This window comes from Capra hircus, chromosome 25, assembly GCF_001704415.2.
Source record: "Capra hircus breed San Clemente chromosome 25, ASM170441v1, whole genome shotgun sequence".
Taxonomy (NCBI): Eukaryota; Metazoa; Chordata; class Mammalia; order Artiodactyla; family Bovidae; genus Capra; species Capra hircus.
In genome coordinates, this window is record NC_030832.1 from 25,635,658 (window position 1) to 25,654,208 (window position 18,551).

Below are 18,551 nucleotides of genomic sequence, written 5' to 3' on the forward strand. Positions count from 1 at the left end.
AGAATCAGTGAAGGACGACTGAATACGCCTTTCATCATTCACTCAGTGGTACACCTCATACCTTTGTTCATTAGAGAATTCCTGTCTCCACATTCTACAGCTGAGGACCCTGGGACTCAAAAAGCTTAACTGATCTGCCACTATCCATCCTACCTACACCTGGTACAGGCAACACTATACAGTGCTGCCTGGCATTAACGGTGCATTTTATCTGACTGGTTATAAGCACTATGAAGACACAGGCTACAGCCTAGGTCTCCTCTCTCTGCCCCAGACCTAACACATCACCCACAGGACACTCCAACGTTCAGAAAACCACACTGGCCTGAAGAGCTATTATCACAGACGATGTCATGGCCTCCTTTTCTCTACTAAACCCCTAACGTGACAGAGATAAAATGGGCACCCTATAACTGGAGGTGCTCAAACACAGACTTGACGATCAACCACCTTCCATGGGCTTACTATGTACCAAGAGCCAGAGAAGATAAAAATTCTGACAATTTCACCTTTGAGGAAACTGAGTTCACCGCAATGGACGACTACGGCTCAGAAATAATCACTCCAACAAGACAAATGCTTAAAAACAGATGTGCACAAATCTCAGGAAGTACTGAGAGTGCCTTTGGGCCTGGAAAATGTGGAATGTTATCCTCAGAAGAGGTGGCTTCTGAACCAGATCTGGAAAGATGAAGCGATCTCCAGGCACTCCAGGGCAAAGGTCAGGGCATGTAGTAGAAAGACAGGCAGGGTGAGTGTCAACAGAGTACTGTTCCTGACTTTGCTATCATCTAGGTAAGTGACCTTTGCAAACCACAAACCCTCTCAGCTGCCGTGTATATAAGCTTCTACCAAGATGGCAACCCACTCCAGTATTGTTGCCTGGAGAATCTCATGGATAGAGGAACCTGACCGGCTGCAGTCCATGGAGTCGCAAAAAGTCGGACACGACTGAACCGGCTAAAACAAGATTCACTCCAGCTCTGTCAAGTGTGTTCTATTAGGAGCTCTGAAATCAAACTAGGTTCAAACCTCGCCACTGTCACTTAAGAGTGACCCTGAGCTGGATATTTAGTTGCTCTGTGCCTCAGTCTCCCTACTTCAGAATACAGGGCTGGTGTACTAATAACACACGTCAATCACTTAGCACAGAATTGTTAGCTACTGTCGTGATGAGCTACAATGTACGAGAGGCAAACAACAGATGCAAGGGTTGTGTCTGCTCCGCGTCCAGGTCCCTCCCAGTCCTGAACCATCCCTGGGGCGGGAGGCGGGGGGGAGGGGGGGTTTCGGGGGGGATGGGAGCTCAGAGCCCGGCTGCAAACCCTGCACGCATGTGTCACTGCCGGACTCGGCACGCGCCTCTCCCCGCCCCAGGGAGAAGCGATGGCTCAGCAGTCCCGGGCCCGCTCCCACCGCTCAGACTTGGCACCCGGGAAGGAAGGGGCTTCGACCCCACTTACCATGCTGGCCGGGGGAGGGGGCGGCTCAGGTGAGCTGGCTCTCGGGCTTCGGACACGTCCGGCTTGCACAGTTCAGGTCATGGTCCCGCAGGCTCGGGAAGTCCCCCGCCCATGCAAAGACAACCGCTTCCCCACCCCCGAGCCTCGCGGGGACCCTCTAAAAAGAGTGCGGCCCCCCGGCCCGCCTCATCGGGGACCCCCGGAACAATTCATCCAGACCCACCCGCCCCTCCCCAAAGAAACTGAAAAAAGCAGGAAATGGGGCTCGGAGGGCTGACGAGGAGGGCAGCGGCTCGGGGCCCCCCGCCCGGGCCCGACCCCCGAGGGGAGGCTCCGGGCCCAGGCAGGGGCTCCCCGGCCCCCGCGTTCAGAAACGGCGGCGGGCCCGGCCCGGAGGCTGAAGGGGCGGAGGCTGAAGGGGCCTGGGCGGCGCAGTCCGAGCGGCCGACTCAGGGGAAAGGCCCGGGAGCCCACGCTATCCTTGCCGCCTCAGCCCACACAGCCGCTGCCGCCGCCCCCCGGAGCATCCCTGCGCGCGCCCGCCCCGGAGCTGCCCGCTCGCGCCGCGCGGCCGCCCCCGACCAACAGCCCCAACGCGCCGGAAGTGGCGAGCGCTCGGCGCGGCCCCACGGCGCGGCCGCCGGGCTGCGGCGCTGGAACCGGACCAATCCGGAATCGAGCGGGCGGGGGCTGGGGGCGCGGGGCGGGGCCGCACCTGACGGCTCCCTCTGGCCCCGCCCCCGCCCGGCCCCGCCCCACGCCCGCCGCTCTCCGCCGGTCCACTAGGGCAAGCGGCCATGTTGGTAAAGGGAACTGGCTCTGCCATCTTGGTAAAGGGGCGGTTTCTCTTTCATTTCCTGAGCTCATTCATTCCACCCATCTTGAAGGAGCACCTTCTATTTGCCCAGCACCCGGCTAGAAGTCGGTGGCACGCAGCCTCTTCCCTTGTGGAATTTACATCCATTCAGCCTATAGACATTTTAGCTGCTGTGGACCAGGCTCAGCTGTGGATGCCAGGACTAGTACAGTAAAGAAGATCAGTGTAGTCCCTGCACTCAAGGAGGCAGATAAGCAGCAAGTAGCAACCAAGTGAATAAATTAATTGTAAGAAACGAGGAGTGTTGTGTTATGAACGAACGAACACACAAGGGCCCCAGATAAAACATGGAAGGGAGGAATGGAAATGTAAACAAGCCTGAGGATAAAGTCAATAGCCGCCAGCGTGATCAAAGCTAAGGAACAGCAACTGCAGAGATTCTAACAAGGCAAAGACGTGGTGGGTTCTGGTTCCTGTTTCTATCCTCCAACCTACTTTACTTGTGAAAGAAGTGACTTTAAGAAATAGAAGCAAGAAACAATGCCCAGCAGCAGAGGTGCTGCTAGTCATGGGCTGAACCAAATCTGTGTTCAGTTCAGTTCAGTCGCTCAGTCGTATCCGACTCTTTGCGCCCCTGAATCTCAGCACGCCAGGCCTCCTTGTTCATCACCAACTCCCGGAGTTCACTCAGACTCACGTCCATCGAGTCAGTGATGCCATCCAGCCATCACATCCTCTGGCGTCGTCCCCTTCCCCTCCTGCCCTCAATCACTCCCAGCATCAGAGTCGTTTCCAATGAGTCAGCTCTCCACATGAGATGGCCAAAGTACTGGAGTTTCAGCTTTAGCATCATTCCTTCCAAAGAAATCCCAGGGCTGATCTCCTTCAGAATGGACTGGTTGGGTCTCCTTGCAGTCCTAGGGACTCTCAAGAGTCTTCTCCAACACCACACTTCAAAAGCATCAATTCTTCCGCACTCAGCCCTCTTCACAGTCCAACTCTCACATCCATACATGACTGCAGGAAAAACCATAGCCTTGACTAGACAGACCTTAGTCGGCAAAGTAATGTCTCTGCTTTTGAATATGCTATCTAGGTCGGTCATAACTTTTCTTCCAAGGAGTAAGCGTCTTTTAATTTCATGGCTGCAGTCACCATCTGCAGTGATTTTGGAGCTCCAAAGAGTAAAGTCTGACACTGTTTCCATTGTTTCCCCATCTATTTTCCATGAAGTGATGGGACCAGATGCCATGATCTTCGTTTTCTGAATGTTGAGCTTTAAGCCAACCTTTTCACTCGCCACTTTCACTTTCATCAAGAGGCTTTTTAGTTCTTCTTCACTTTCTGCCATAAGGGTGGTGTCATCTGCATATCTGAGGTTATTGATATTTCTCCCGGCAATCTTGATTCCAGCTTGTGTTTCTTCCAGTCCAGTGTTTCTCATGATGTACTCTGCATAGAAGTTAAAGAAGCAGGGTGACAATATATAGCCTTGACATACTCCTTTTCCTATTTGAAACCAGTCTATTGTTCCATGTCCAGTTCTAACTGTTGCTTCCTGACCTGCATACAGATTTCTCAAGAGGCAAGTCAGGTGCTCTGGTATTCCCATCTCTTTCAGAATTTTCCACAGTTTATTGTGGAAATCTGTGTAGTGGCCTTCAAATTCCAGCATGAATCAGAATCACCTGGAGGGCCTGTTAAAACACTGATTGTCCTTCCCCATTCCCAGAGCTTCTAATCAGTAGAAGCTCATAAATTTTTCTAAAAAGTTCCTGGGTGATACTAATGCTCCAGGTCCGGGGATCACCCTTGGGGGACTGCTGACATAACTCATGGCCACAGAAAGCAATGGCTCTCATTTATTCTTTCATTAAATATTTACTGTTGCCCACTAAGTGACAACCACTGTTCTGAGGATTCAGTCCTGATAAAACAGACACACTTGGGCCTTTATGGAATAGAGAGATGAATTATTTTAAAAGTATTACCAAATGAGTCATCACTTATAATTGCAATAAAAGCATTGAAGAAAAATACAAACCATTTGAGGGTTAATAGCCAAGGGATCTAAGCTAATCTTGGGGGTTTGGATGGGGAGGCAGTCAGGAAGTGACATTTATTTACCCGTGGCTTGAATGACATGTTGTAGTTAGCTAGGCAAAGTGAGGGGAAAGAATCTCCAACTGTATGTACAAGAGAAGCCATCTCAGAAGATAAACAGATGAATCAGGATGGATGCCAAGTGGCCTGCCCTCTCTTGGCTCAGTGTAGTGAAATGAGCCAAGACTTTGGAATGAGAGATTTGGAGTGGGAAACCCAGCTCTTATCACTGAAAGTGAAAGTGAAGTCGCTCAGTTATGTCCAACTCTTTTCGACCCCACGGACTGCCAGGCTCCTCCCTTCATGGGATTTTCCAGGCAAGAATACTGGAGTGGGTTGCCATTTCCTTCTCCAGGGTATCTTCCCAACCCAGGGATTCAACCCGGATCTACCCGCATTGTAGGCAGACGGTTTACCATCTGAGCCAGTCGCTTCAGTCGTGTCCGACTCTGTGTGACGCCATAGACGGCAGCCCACCAGGCTCCCCCGTCCCTGGGATTCTCCAGGCAAGAACACTGGAGTGGGTTGCCATTTCCTTCTCCAATGCATGAAAGTGAAAAGTGAAAGTGCAGTCACTCAGTCGTGTCTGACTCTTAGCGACCCCGTGGACCGCAGCCTACCAGGCTCCTCCATCCATGAGATTTTCCAGGCAAGAGTACTGGAGTTGGGTTGCCATTGCCTTCTCCGCTCTTAATCACTAGCTGAGGTATATTGAGCAAGAGACTATCAAAGTCTCAATTATCTCACTGTGTAATTAGATGAAACAACAGGAAGTCAACTCACTCTCAACAAGAAGTACTCCAGGGCTTCCCTGGTGGTCCAGTGGTCGTGACTCGGTGCTTCCAATGCAGGGGCTGTGGGTTCAATCCCTGGTCAGGGAATCAAGATCCCGTATGCCACATGGCAAAAGAACAGACGTATGCCTTTGGCTCACATGATTCGCAAACCTGGACAACCAGAAATAAGTCAGCTTCAGGCTGGGAGTAATGGGTGTCCCAGATCCATTAATCTAGGATTTTCTTGGCTTTGCCATCCTAGGTGTATCAGCCTTGTCCTCAAGATGGCAGCCAGTGCCATCCAGGGCCACGCAATTCCCTGTTCACATCCAGCAAGAGAGAGCACTTCCCTAGTGGTCCAGGGGCTGACTCTGTGCACCCAGTACAGGGGAGCAGGATTCAATCCCTAGTCAGGGAACTATGCCCCACATGCCACAACTAAAGATCCCACGTCCAACAACTTAGACCCAGCACAGCCAAATAAATGCATATTTTAAAAAGAGAGAGAGCATATTTTCCCATGTCTTATCTCATGGCAGTAAGTTTTACACTTCTGGTCCTAATCGACCCAGGCCTGCCCATCCCTGAACTAGCCATGTAGAGGAAGATGGAATTGCTAGGACTGACTTAAAGAAGCCTCCCCTGGGGCTGATTTCAATTCCCCAGAATAAAGTGGATTTGTTGGCGTCACCGCCATGTCCATCATACCTCCATTGCCAGGCTAGAGTGAAGATTAAATTTAATGTACACAAAACATCTAGCACATAAGGCAGACAATACATCACAGCTATTATTAATTTTACTCCAGGGATTTTGTCCAAGTCAAGTAAATAACATTTTGTTATTAATATTAATCTCAAGCGTGTCCATTCCAAAGGAAGATTTAAGGCTGCTGTTACCTTTTGTTGGCACTGCAGGGATGGCCCCTATCCATCTCCTTCTGCCCATTCCTATTGCCACTGCCTTGGTCTCATTCATTCTGCTATTTGTTCAATATTCGGTTAGTATCAACTTTCTGCCAGACCTTTTGCAAAACCTAAGATTTCCAAAATGAATAAGATTCAGACAAACTGTTCACTGCCTCGTGGTAGAAACAGCCACCAAACAATTACCACAGTGTGAGAGATGCTATCATAGAGATAGAGACAAACCTTCTGGGCTTCCCAGGTGGCACAGTGGTAAAGAATCCACCTGCCAATGCAGGAGATGCAACTTTGATCCCTGGGTCGGGAAGATCCCTGGGGTAGGAAATGGTCACCCACTCCCATGGACAATCCCATGAACAGAGGAGTCTGGCAGGCTACAGTCCATGGGGTTGCAAAGAGTCGAACACAACTAAGCAACTGAGTAACTGAGCACACACACTTTCATAAGTCTTCTAGCAATAGTAGGGGAAGTAGTTGTGAGGCTAAACAAAAATGGTAACATTTCAGTTGGATCTTCTGGGATGAATAGAAGTTCACCTGAATGCAGCAGTGTCCCCAACTCCTATTCCAACTCGAAGCTGTCTTCTACTGTGACAAGACTCTTTCCACTACAAGTGACAACATTGGGACCCTAGAGTTGGAACTCAACTATCATATGACAAAAAAGGGACTGTATTGTTTCTAGGAGAGATCCAACGGGTTGCATGGATTTCAGACACAACTGAATTCTGGGTCTGAAATGATGTTACAGAACTCAGTTTTTCCCCACTTCTTGGTTCTGCTTGAAGACCCATGTGGTGGGCCCTGCATACCCAGGCTTTATCTTCTCCCAGATGGAAGCCTGGTAGAAAAGAGAGTATGCCTCTCCTACAAATGTTCCAGGAAAATAATCCCATTGGCTTTCGTTGGCTCACTATGACCCAATCATTCCAACCAGGGGTGAATATGATGCTGTGATGGGCTGGACTTTGGTCACATGCTCCACCCCAAGCTCCACAATGTCTCTTTCAAGGGAATAGCCAAGTTCTCTCTGAGCCCAACCACAATTCTGCCAGGCTGTTAGAACCTGGAGAATTCTCCCATTTTGCAGATGAGGAAACATGTTAGTTTCTCAAAAGGTGTGTTAACAGTAACACTCAGTATGGACTTGGTGAAAGAATGGGGTGAAAAAAAGGGTAAGTGTGTGCACCCTCTATAGGTGATAGGAAAACTGTCTTTAGCCTGTCATTCAAGGCCTTTGACAGTCTGAAACTGTATAACCAGACTCTCTGGGTTGAGTCTCTACTCTGCCCTTTACTAGCTGTGTGGCCTTGAGCAAGTCACTTAAACTCTCTGAACTTCAGTTTCTTCATCCATGAAATGGGAATAACATCAGTACAGGTACCTGTGTGAGTCAGATTCTATCAGGAAACCCTAGTTTAGATTTGAAGGATTGGCAAGGGTGTAATTCAAAGGTGGGTAAGGAAACCCTACAAAGGGTAATACAGTACCCCAAGTCTAGCAATAGTAGGACAACTTGCACCTCTAGACCTAGCAGGGCAAGAGGAGGGATGGTTGCCAGACTCTGACAAGGGAGAATCACGTGAAAGCAGCTGAAGTAAGCATCCAGCCAAGGTGATCCTGCAGGGAAGAAGCCAGTGGAATAAATACGCTGACCTCACTGTCTTCCCTCCCCCCTCTCCTGCTGGGACTCCCCATTGCATAAATCCAACTAGAAGCCAGGGACCAAGGGATGCTGCTGATACTGTTCATAGAGACCAACCTCTTAGACCCAGGGCTAGGCAGAGAAGGGGAATAGAAGAGAACGAGCAGAGTACCATGAAGTGTTTAGAACAAAACCTGGCATTTAAAAATTTAAAGTTTTTTGTTGTTGGGTTTGGTTTTGTTTTTTGGCAGAACATGGGCTCTAGGGTGTACACTTAGTTGTGGCTCACAGACTTGGCTGCCCCATGACATGCAGGACCTTCCTGGAACAGGGATCAAACCCACGTCCCCTGCGTTGACAAGCAGATTCTTAACCTCTGCACCACTAGGAAAGTCCCTAAAGATTTTCAATCATTTTAGCTAGCAATTACTATTTCCATCCTAGTTCCAGCCCTCCTTTCAAACTCCTCTTCCTCAAATCCTCATGGCTCCTGGAAGACAGTAGGCTCTTTCATGTCTCTGCGCTTATGCTCATGTTGTTCCATCTTAGGATGACCTTTTCCTGACCCCTTTCAATCTCCTATTCATCCCAAAGACCAAAAGCAGATGTCCCCCACAGAGCGTCCGCTTCCTGTGGAGTAAAAGGAAATGAAAGTGAAAGTGCTAGTTGCTCAGTCCTGTCCGACTCTTTGTGACTCCATGGACTGTAGACCAGCAGGCTCCTCTGTCCATGGAATTCTCCAGGCAAGAACGCTAGAGTGTGTTGTCGTTCCCTTCTCCAGGGGATCTTTCCAACTCAGGAATCGAACCCCGGTCTCTTGGATTGCAGGCGGATTCTTTACCATCTGAGCCACCTGAATAAAAGGAGTTAATAAACCATCATTAATATGACGTTGGAGAAATATTGCCTGCAGCTTTACCTGGTTGTAACAGCCCCTGGAAATATCCAACAGGAATCATCCATGGGTACAGTATTATGCAAGAGAGACCTCTAATGTCCAGCCATGTCAAGGACAGATTGTACGTCCCCATTCCTTGCAGTTGACTGAGTGGAAGTGACCCGTGTCACTGCTGGGCCAGAGCATTTCTTTGCGTGGGTGATTCTCTTCCATTCTGCTCTCCCCGACCATAGTGAACCCTGAGGCACCATGTTGAAACTGTGGCACCATGAAATGAAGTGATTGCACAGGACAGAACCACTTCCTGACCCACACGAGACCAGCAGAATGAGCTGATTTTGTTTTCAGACAAAGTGATAGGTAATAAATGGATTTATTTAGAGAGAAATACATTTCACAAAGAATTAGAGGAAAACAATAGAATGGGAAAGACCAGAAATCTCTTCAAGAAAACTAGAGATACCAAGGGAACATTTCATGCAAAGATGGGCACAATAAAGGACAGAAATGGTATCCTAACAGAAGCAGAAGATATTAAGGAGAGGTGGCAAGAATACACAGAAGAACTATACAAAAAAGATCTTCATGACCCAAACAATCACAATGGTATGATCACTCACCTAGAGCCAGACATCCTGGAATGTGAAGTCAAGTGGGCCTTAGGAAGCATCACTGTGAACAAAGCAAGTGGAGGTGATGGAATTCCAGTTGAGGTATTGCAAATCCTAACAGGTGATGTTGTGAAAGTGCTGCACTCACTATGCCAGCAAATTTGGAAAACTCAGCAGCGGCCACAGGACTGGAAAAGGTCAGATTTCATTCCAATCCCAAAGAAGGGCAATGCCAAAGAATGTTCAACCACCACACAATTGCACTCATCTCACACACTAGCAGAGTAATGCTCAAAATTCTCCAAGCCAGGCTTTAATAGTATGTGAACTGAGAACTTCCAAATGTTCACGCTGGATTTAGAAAAGGCAGAGGAACCAGAGATCAAATTGCCTACGTGCGCTGGATCATAGAAAAAGCAAGAGAATTCTAGAAAAACATCTACTTCTGCTTCATTGACTATACCAAAGCCCTTGACTGTGTGGATCACAACAAATTTTGGAAAATTCTTCAAGAGATGGGAATACCAGGCCACCTAACCTGCCTCCTAAGAAATCTGCATGCAGGTCAAGAAGCAACAGGTACAACCAGACATGGAAAAACAGACTGGTTCCAAATCGGGAAAGCAGTACATGAAGGCTATATATTGTCACCCTGCTTATTTGACTTATATGCAGTGTACGTCATGTAAAATGTCAGGCTGGATGAAGCAAAAGCTGGACTCAAGATTGCCAGGAGAAATATCAATATCCTCAGATATGCAGATGACAACACCCTTATGGCAGAAAATGAAGAGGAACTAAACAACGTCTTGAAAGAGAAAGAGGAGAGTGAAAAAGCTGGTTTAAAACTCAACATTCAAAAGGCAAAGATCATGGCATCCAGTCCCATCACTTCATGGCAAATAGATGAGGAAACAGTGGAAACAGTGAGAGACTTTATTTTCTTGGGCTCCAGAATCAGATGGTGACTACAGCCACAAAATTAAGACTCTTGCTCCTTGGAAGAAAAGCTTTGATAAACCTAGACAACATATTAAAAAGCAGAGACATTACTTTCCCAACAAAGGTCCGTCTAGTCAGAGTTACAGTTTTTCCATGTATGGATGCGAGTGTTGGACCATAAAGAAAGCTGAGCACTGAAGAATTGATGCTTTTGAACTGTGGTGTTTGAGAAGACTCTTGAGAGGCCCTTGGACTGCAAGGAGATCCAACCAGTCAATCCTAAAGGAAAACAGTCCTGAATATTCATTGGAAGGACTGATGCTGAAGCTGAAGCTCCAATATTTTGGCCACCTGATGCAAAGAACTGACTCATTAGAAAAGACTTTGATGCTGGGAAAAATTGAAGGCAGGAGAAGGGCCCAACAGAGGATGAGATGGTTGGATGGCATCACTGACCAATGGACATAAGTTTGAGCAAACTCTGGGAGATGGTGAAGGGCAGGAAAGCCTGGTGTGCTGCAGTTCATGGGGTTGCAAAAAGTCGGACTGAGTGACTGGACAACAAAGCAAGGAGAATGAGTAGCTCATGTTCAAAAGACCCAAACTCTTCAGTGGTTTCAGTGGCAAGGGTTTTTAAAGATGGTGGTGAGGGGAGGGTCATAGTATGTGGACAGCTTGTGGACATTGTTCTGACTGGTTGGTGGTGAGGTAACATTGTGATGTTTCAGGAATCTCAACCTTCTGGTTCCAGTCAGCAGGGGATCTGTTGTAAAGAGGCATGAACTCACCATCCTCCACCTGGGTGGGGGGGGTCTTAGTTTCTGCAGAACAACCCAAAGATATGCATCAAATTGTTATCTATTTCCTTTTAGGAGGAACTACGAGTCCTGCGGTTCTTGTCCTAATCACTGATTGCTTGAGCCTGCTCTTTGAAATTCAGAGAAGGCCTTGGAGACTGAAGCCCTTTTTCTCCTACAAACAAGAAATGGAGGGACTTCCCTGGTGGCACAATGGTTAAAAATCCACGTTACAATGCAGGGGACCTGGGTTCAACCCTTGATCAAGAACTAGGTCGCACAAGCTGCAACTAAGAGAGCTCATGCCGCAGGGAAGACCAAAGATCCCAACTGCTGCAACTAAATCCCTCAAAGACCCACAACTGAGAGCTGCAAATTACTTACTTGCAGCCAAGTAAATTATTACATTAAAAAGGTTAGGAGAGGAGGCTTCCCTGGTGATTCAGTGGTAAAGAATCTACCTGCCACACGCAGGGGACACAGTTTCGATCCCTGATCCAGGAAGATCCCCTATGCTGTGGAGCTACTAAGCCCGTGCACCACAGCTGTTGAACCTCTGCTCTAGGGCCTGGGAGCTGCAACTACGGAGTCCACGCACTGCAGCCACTGAAGCTGGAGAGCCCTAGAGCCCGTGCTCTGCAACAGGAGAGGTCACTAAAATCAGAGGCCTGCGCGCACGGCAACCGGAGAGTGGGCTCCGCGCCCCACAGCCCGAGAAAAGCCCGTGCAGCAACAAAGACCCAGAACAGCCAAGAGCAAATGAAGAAAAGTATTTAAAAGAGAAAAAGAAAGAAATGGAGGTCACAGAGGGACTTCTGCGCTGGAGAAGGCCCTCAGGGTCCTGCTTGGCTTCAATCCCCTCCCCCTTTTCTTCGATATTCCTCAATTCTGAAGGGAACAGGGTTGGGACAAAAAAGGGAATAAAGTTTTGGATAGAGAGATTAATCAGAAACTCAGCAGAACTGAGTTTGAGGGAGATTCAGTTTCATATTCAGTAAGAGGAAGAAAATGTCAAAAGGAAACTGAGGGGGAGATGAATGTTCAGTAAATTGAAAACAAGTGCTCCCCAAATGAGCACTCTCTTCCCTTGAAGAATCCCAGCCTACAGGAGGCTAATCACATCCTCCCACAGGGCAGTACAATGGACTGGGGTGAGCTCCGTGATGAAGAAGTACAAGCCACCTAGACTTGGGCTATGTAGTCAGAGAGAGTTTCCCAGAGGAGGCAACACTTCATCTCAGGCTTAAAGAGTGATGGTGTTGCAAGAAAAAATGGGGTGCGAGCGGATGGTCACTTCCCAGGTCTCAGGGGAGTCCCTGGGGCCAGCTGCCAAGTGACAGTCCATAGCTTCACACAGGAAAGAATTCAAGAATGAGACAAAGTGAAAGCCCAAGTGTATTTAGAGAGATTTTGGGGTCGCCATCCACTTTTTGGCCTTTTATGGTTAGCCTCAGAACTGTCATGGGACCTGTGGTTGTGTCATTCAGTGAAACTGAAAGCGAAAGTTGCTCAGTCGTGTCCGACTCCTTGTGACCCTACAGACTCTACACTCCATGGAGTTCTCCAGGCCAGAATACTGGAGTGGGTAGCCTTTCCCCTCTCCAGCGGATCTTCCTGACCCAGAAATCAAACCAGGGTCTCCTGCATTGCAGGCAGATTCTTTACCAGCTAAGCTACCAGGGAAGCTGATATCATTTAGATGCTAATGCATTAAAATAAATGTATAGTGAAGCTCAAGGTCTACTAGAAGTCAGATCTTCTGCCATCTTGGAGCTAGTTGGTTCTAACCAGTTTTTGTGGTATCCTCAACAACTATGTTATTCTTTTAATAGTTGGGCCCTACCCCCTTCCCTCCTGTCTCAATGGGAATCAGAATCTCCTATGTAAAAGAGTTGTTGTTTAGTTGCTCAGTCGTGTCCAACTCTTTGCAACCCCATGGACTATAGCCCACCAGGCTTCTCTGTCCATGGGGTTCTCCAGGCAAGAATACTGGAATGGGTTGCCATGCCCTCCTCCAGGGGATTTTCCCAGCCCAGGGATCGAACCTGCATCTGTTATATCTCCTGGATTGGCAGGTGGGTTCTTTACCACTAGCACCATCTGGGAAGCCCAGGAATACTGGACTGGGTTGCCATTTCCTTCTCCAATGTAAAAGGAGAGGTGATGGCAAAGGAAAAAATGTATGTAAAGGCCATGAGGTACTACAGAAGATGTGAATTTCTCTTGTCTTCCTCACTATCAAACTTGCAGGATTTGAAACCAGGAGGAACGCCCTCTTTGATTTTCAGTCATCTCTAGAAAAGAAAAAGGGAGGTAAAACGAACATGGTTTATAGATGATACAGTCGTATATCTGGAAAATCCAGGTGAATCTGCTGAACAAACAAATAATAAAAATCTTCTGTTACTTGGCTGGGTCCAAAATTAAACTAAGGACATCAATAACTTCCCTATTTATATTAACCACAACTGCTTAGAAGATATAATGGAAGTGGTGACCCCCATTTGCAACAGCAACACAAAAGGTAGACCCTAAGAATAGACTTACTAAGAAATGAATAAAATCTCTATGAAGGAAACTTTAAAACATTGCTGAATGATGCTAAAGAAGACTGAAGTCAGGTCTTGACAAACTTGACAAACTTTTCCTTGAAGGAAAAGTCAACAGCATAAAGATGCCACTTCTTCCTAAGATGATCTATATAGTAAATATTGTTGTAATTAAAAAAAAAAAAAAACTCCCATCTGTTCTGCTGCTGCTGCTGCTGCTGCTGCTGCTAAGTCGCTTCAGTCGTGTCCGACTCTGTGCGACCCCGTAGATGGTAGCCCACCAAGCTCTCCCGTCCCTGGGATTTTCCAGGCAAGAACACTGGAGTGGGTTGCCATTTCCTTCTCCAATGCATGAAAGTGAAAAGTGAAAGTGAAGTCGCTCAGTCGTGTCCGACTCCTAGCGACCCCATGGACTGCAGCCTACCAGGCTCCTCCGTCCATGGGATTTGCCAGGCAAGAGTACTGGAGTGGGTTGCCATTTTCTCCTCCAGGGGATCTTCCTGACCCAGGACTTGAACTTGCATCTCCTGCATTGGCAAGCAGATTCTTTATCACTCTTTAAGTCTCAGCTCAAATGCCTTCACTTCCTACAAGAAGCACCCCTGGTCAGAATGTACTGCTCAGTGTTCCTTTTTTTCCCCCCAATATTTATTTATTTATCTGGCTTTGCCATGTTTTAAGTACAACATGCAGAATCTTCAGTTGCAGTGTGTGGAATCTAGTTCCCTGACCAGAACTGAACCCAGTCTCCTGCCTTGGGAGCTCAGAGTCTTGGCCATTGGACCACCAGCAGAGACCCGATCAGTGTTCCTTGACCTTTATCCTGCTTTCAATCTTTATTAGAATTAGTGGCAGACAGCTGTGACTCTCCTTTGATTTTTTTGCTGCACCTGGAGGCATTTGGCATCTTAGTTCCCTAACCAGGGATCAAACCTGGGTCCCCTGCAGTGAAAGTTTGTAGTCTTATCTGCTGGGCCACCAGGGAATTCCCTGTGGATGCCCCTAAGGGGGACTTTACTGAGGGCAAGGACTCTCTCCCACCTCCCTTCATGTATCAGGTTAGTAGGGTTCAAGCTGATGTTGACCATGAGGCTGGGGAGGCCTGGAGTCACAGGCTTTCCCGGAGATCATGCTACATGCAGGCTTTGTCTGGAGTTCCAGAGGCAGCTACCCAGGCCTTCTCCTGGCCTCCTTGTTCCTCTGCTGCCTGGAACCTTGGACGTGCCATCTGATCCCACTTCTTGCCATCTTCCTACTGGGACCTGTTGTTGGCTCTTGCTGTCCTAGAGTCTAACCTTGGTCAGTTCTGGGCACTTTTTTCATTCTGTATATCAGGTCCTGGCAACTGGCTTGGTCTCTTTTTGGGAACGAAGTCACCTTAGTTTGTGCCTGGTTTGGGTTTTATTTCTCCTCTCTCAAGCCAGATCTGGATTCATACCTCACCTTCACACTGTACACCAAAATAAATTCTAAGTAGACGCGACTGGGCAACTTCACTCACTCACTCACTCGGACCGAAGTTTTACCTGTTGTTGTTGGTTTGTTTTTTCAAAGCTATAAAAGTACTTGAAGAAAGCCTGAGCAAATTCCTTTCAACATTGACATTACCTAAAATGATTCAAAATCTAGAAACCATGAAAGATTGATTAATTCAACTGTAAAAAATAAATTTAAAACTTCCTGGCAAAGTAAAGGCATAAGCAAAGTCAAGAGACAAATGACAATCTGGGGAAAATATCTGCAAGTCAATGTCACAAAGAGGTAATCATCTCCTAATTACAACAAGAACTCTTAGAAATGTAGACAAGAGTTCACCAATTCAGTAGAAAGAGAGGGGTAAAGTACGTAAATTGATAGTTCACCAAAAAATTGCGATGTCACCTCCCAGTTTAGCTCCAAATTCAAAAGTTTGACAACATATCCTTTGGCCAATCTGTGTGGAAATAGATACTCTGTGTAGTTTGTAGGGGGCTTCCCAGGTGGCGCTAGTAGTAAAGGGCCCACCTGACAACACAGAAGACTTAAGAGATGTGGGGTTGGGAAAATCCCTGGAGGAGAGCATGGCAACTCACTCCAGTATTCTTGCCTGGAGAATCCCATGGACAGAGGAGCCTGGAGGACTATGGCCCATAGGGTCGCAAGGAGTTGGACACAGCTGAAGCGACTTAGCACGCACATATCCTGGTAGGAGTCCACAACTCCGGAGAGTGAGTTGGCACAGTCCACCAAAAACACCTTTTGACCCAGCAGTTCTACTTTGGTGAATTTAGTCTATAGACCCTCTAGTCCACTTACATGCATAGATGCACAAGATTATTTTTTACAGCATTGGTTTTGTTATTAAAAGAATGGAAAATATATTATCTAGGGTCACATGCTTACCCCTCAGGTCACATGACACCAAGGAGTGGGATCAGTCCAGCCATACTTCACTGAGAGGAGAGGAAAGTTACCTTCTGAGCAATATTGGGGTTATCAGAACAAGGGACAGGAAGAAAATGACAGTCCTGCACCCTCCATGTTCTTCCTGTGTAACAAGGTGCAAGCAGCTGCCTTTGTCAGAATGCTCCAGAGCAAACACAGCTGACATGGCACTTGTGGTACGATTTCAAGGTGTTTTCAGGTAACCAGTGATAGTGGCTCAACCCCCTTCTAGGGAATTCCCTATTGGTCCAGTGGTTAGGACTGGGTGCTTTCACTGCCGGGGCCCAGTTTAATCCCTGATTGGGAAACTTAGATCCTGCCAGCTGGGTGATATGGCCAAAAAAACCACACACCCCCCCAAAAAAAACACCCTCTAAGAATAACGGGTTCTCGATGTGAGGGTCCTTTGCTTTGCTGAGCAAATGATGAGCATGGATATGTAAACATGGGGTAGCATCCAGGGCAGTGATATGTCTAATCTCTGTGTAATACTAAGAAGAGAAACTTGGGATTTGGAATGAAATTCTGGAGGGAGAGAAATAAACTAGACTGCCAGGCACTATGAGAGATGATGAGCTAAAGAAAAAATCATCCAGTAGCAGTTTTGCTGATGCAAGAATTGTAGGGAAAAAAAGCAGAAAGTGTGAATGAAGGTCTTAGGTTATTTTGCATTGGGTTGGGTGATGTAGTCCCCTCTTCTGAATTCTTATGAAAATTTTAGTAAAGATGGGTCCTCGTGGCTCTGGTGCACAGTTGCTCTTTTGAAGATGGTACTGTCCCTGTGCGTGCTAAGTCACTTCAGTCATGTTTTTGCAACGCTATAGACTGTAGCCTGCCAGGTTCCTCTGTCCATGGATTCTCCAGGCAAGAATATTGGACTAGGTTATCATGACTTCCTCCAGGGGCTCTTCCCGACCCACGGATCGAAACCACGTCTCTTATGTCTCCTGCATTGGCAAGAGAGTTCTTTATCACTAGTGCCACCAAAACTTGGGAGCTGGTTTTTTTACTGGTTACGGTGACTGCCAGGAGTGAGGGCATGATCCTTACTGTCTCCGTGGCCAGGATCATGCCATCTAGTGAGATATTTCTCATACATTGACCTGTTTGCACCCCCAGCTGGAAACACTGCTTTGGTGTGAGTGAATTGTCTGGGAAAATTTGAAGATGTTTTGGGTTTTGCATCCAGGTTGATGTAAGGAAAAAAGGAGAGCACACAGGAGTCAGAGGACAAAGACACAGCAGGCACTTGGGTTACACTTGTATTTAAGACTTTGATTATATTGTAGCTACATCACTTAATTTCTCTTGTTATATCTTCCTTCATTACAGCCCTAGATTTATCTCCTCTTTGTCATCTGCTTCATAATAAGTTTTTTTCTTTTTTAATTAAAAAAAAAACTCTGACTATAGCACCATGTAGCTGATGGACCCTTAGTTCCCTAACCAGGGATCAAACCTACACTCTTGGCAGTGACAGCATAGAGTCCCAACCACTGGACTGCCAGGGAATTACCGTAACTTGTCCTTTTAGTTTTCTGCATTGTACATTTTTCCCCCCATTAGGTCTAATCTGCATATAAAATAGAGGTGTTTTGCACCCAATTTGTCCTTACCCGTCTACAGACCAGGGCTCATCCTCTCTTTTGTCAGCACCATATTTTTGGAAATCATCGATCTTTTACCACCCTCCCCATGTTCATTTGCCATTTAAAAAAGCAAGTTATTTATGGGTTTCTTAAATTTAGATGTTGAGGAAATAATTTAGATAAGAATATCTCTTACAAAAAAAATATATCTCTTCCATACACTGCTCAGGATCGAGGTATTGCAACCTCACAATTTTTTTTTAATTAATAATACATATGCCCTGCTTTATTCTTTCAAAGTCTGCCATTCTTTCAAAGAGAAATCCATGTCAGCAAGTAGCTGATGGTGAAGGTGAGGGGTTGGGTTTGAGCTGGAGGGCTCTGATCTGAAGGTTGCCTGGGGCTCAGTGAAGCTGTGGGAGACCTGGGAGTGTCTCCAGGTTGGATGGTCTTGATCTTCCAAGATATGAGCCTCAGGCACTCTCTGTCTTTTAAGGATACAGTCAACAGAAAATGGGCCAGGTCTCCTGTCAAGGGGTTGCCTGGTGGTTGATTGGGGTTATGGTCAACTGGTTTTCATAGTCTGAAAAGCAAGGAGCTGTGATGGCTCCTTAAGGTCTCCCTTAAAGGGCAGACCTTGTTATAGCGTCCTGGTTCCGGATTGTTACAGGTACTGGGTATATACTGTTGTCTTCCAATATGTAAATGATTTAAGACAGCTTGTTATTATCTGTCACAATTCTGTGGATTGACCAGCCCTAGCTGGATATCATTTGGGGTCTTTCTTTCTTTTTTTTTTTAGTTTAATGTATTTTAATAGCAAACTTACAGGAACAGCACAGAAGACAGACAACATTAAAAACATGTGCTTGCATGTCGGACAACTTAGTTAGAAAAGTATAGTGAATGGATGGAATCTACTGCATGATATAATGCTACAAACACCATTTAGTTGCAGTCAATAAGAAATTTACTTGTTTTAAAAAAAATCCAAATTCTGGCATTGTCCAG

General features: G+C 46.8%; 1 protein-coding gene across 2 annotated transcripts in view; it reads right to left on the reverse strand.

The window, feature by feature from the left end:
* Nucleotides 1-2,039, reverse strand: part of XPO6 (exportin 6) — a 109,817-nt gene extending 107,778 nt beyond the window's left edge. Inside the window, exon 1 of one of the 2 annotated variants that reach the window (XM_018040520.1) lies at nt 1,464-2,039. In XM_018040520.1, coding sequence (XP_017896009.1) covers nt 1,464-1,466 — 3 coding nt within the window. In that variant the 5' untranslated portion in view covers nt 1,467-2,039. The remainder of the gene's footprint in view (nt 1-1,463) is intronic. The other variant, XM_018040519.1, reaches the window with a different exon arrangement.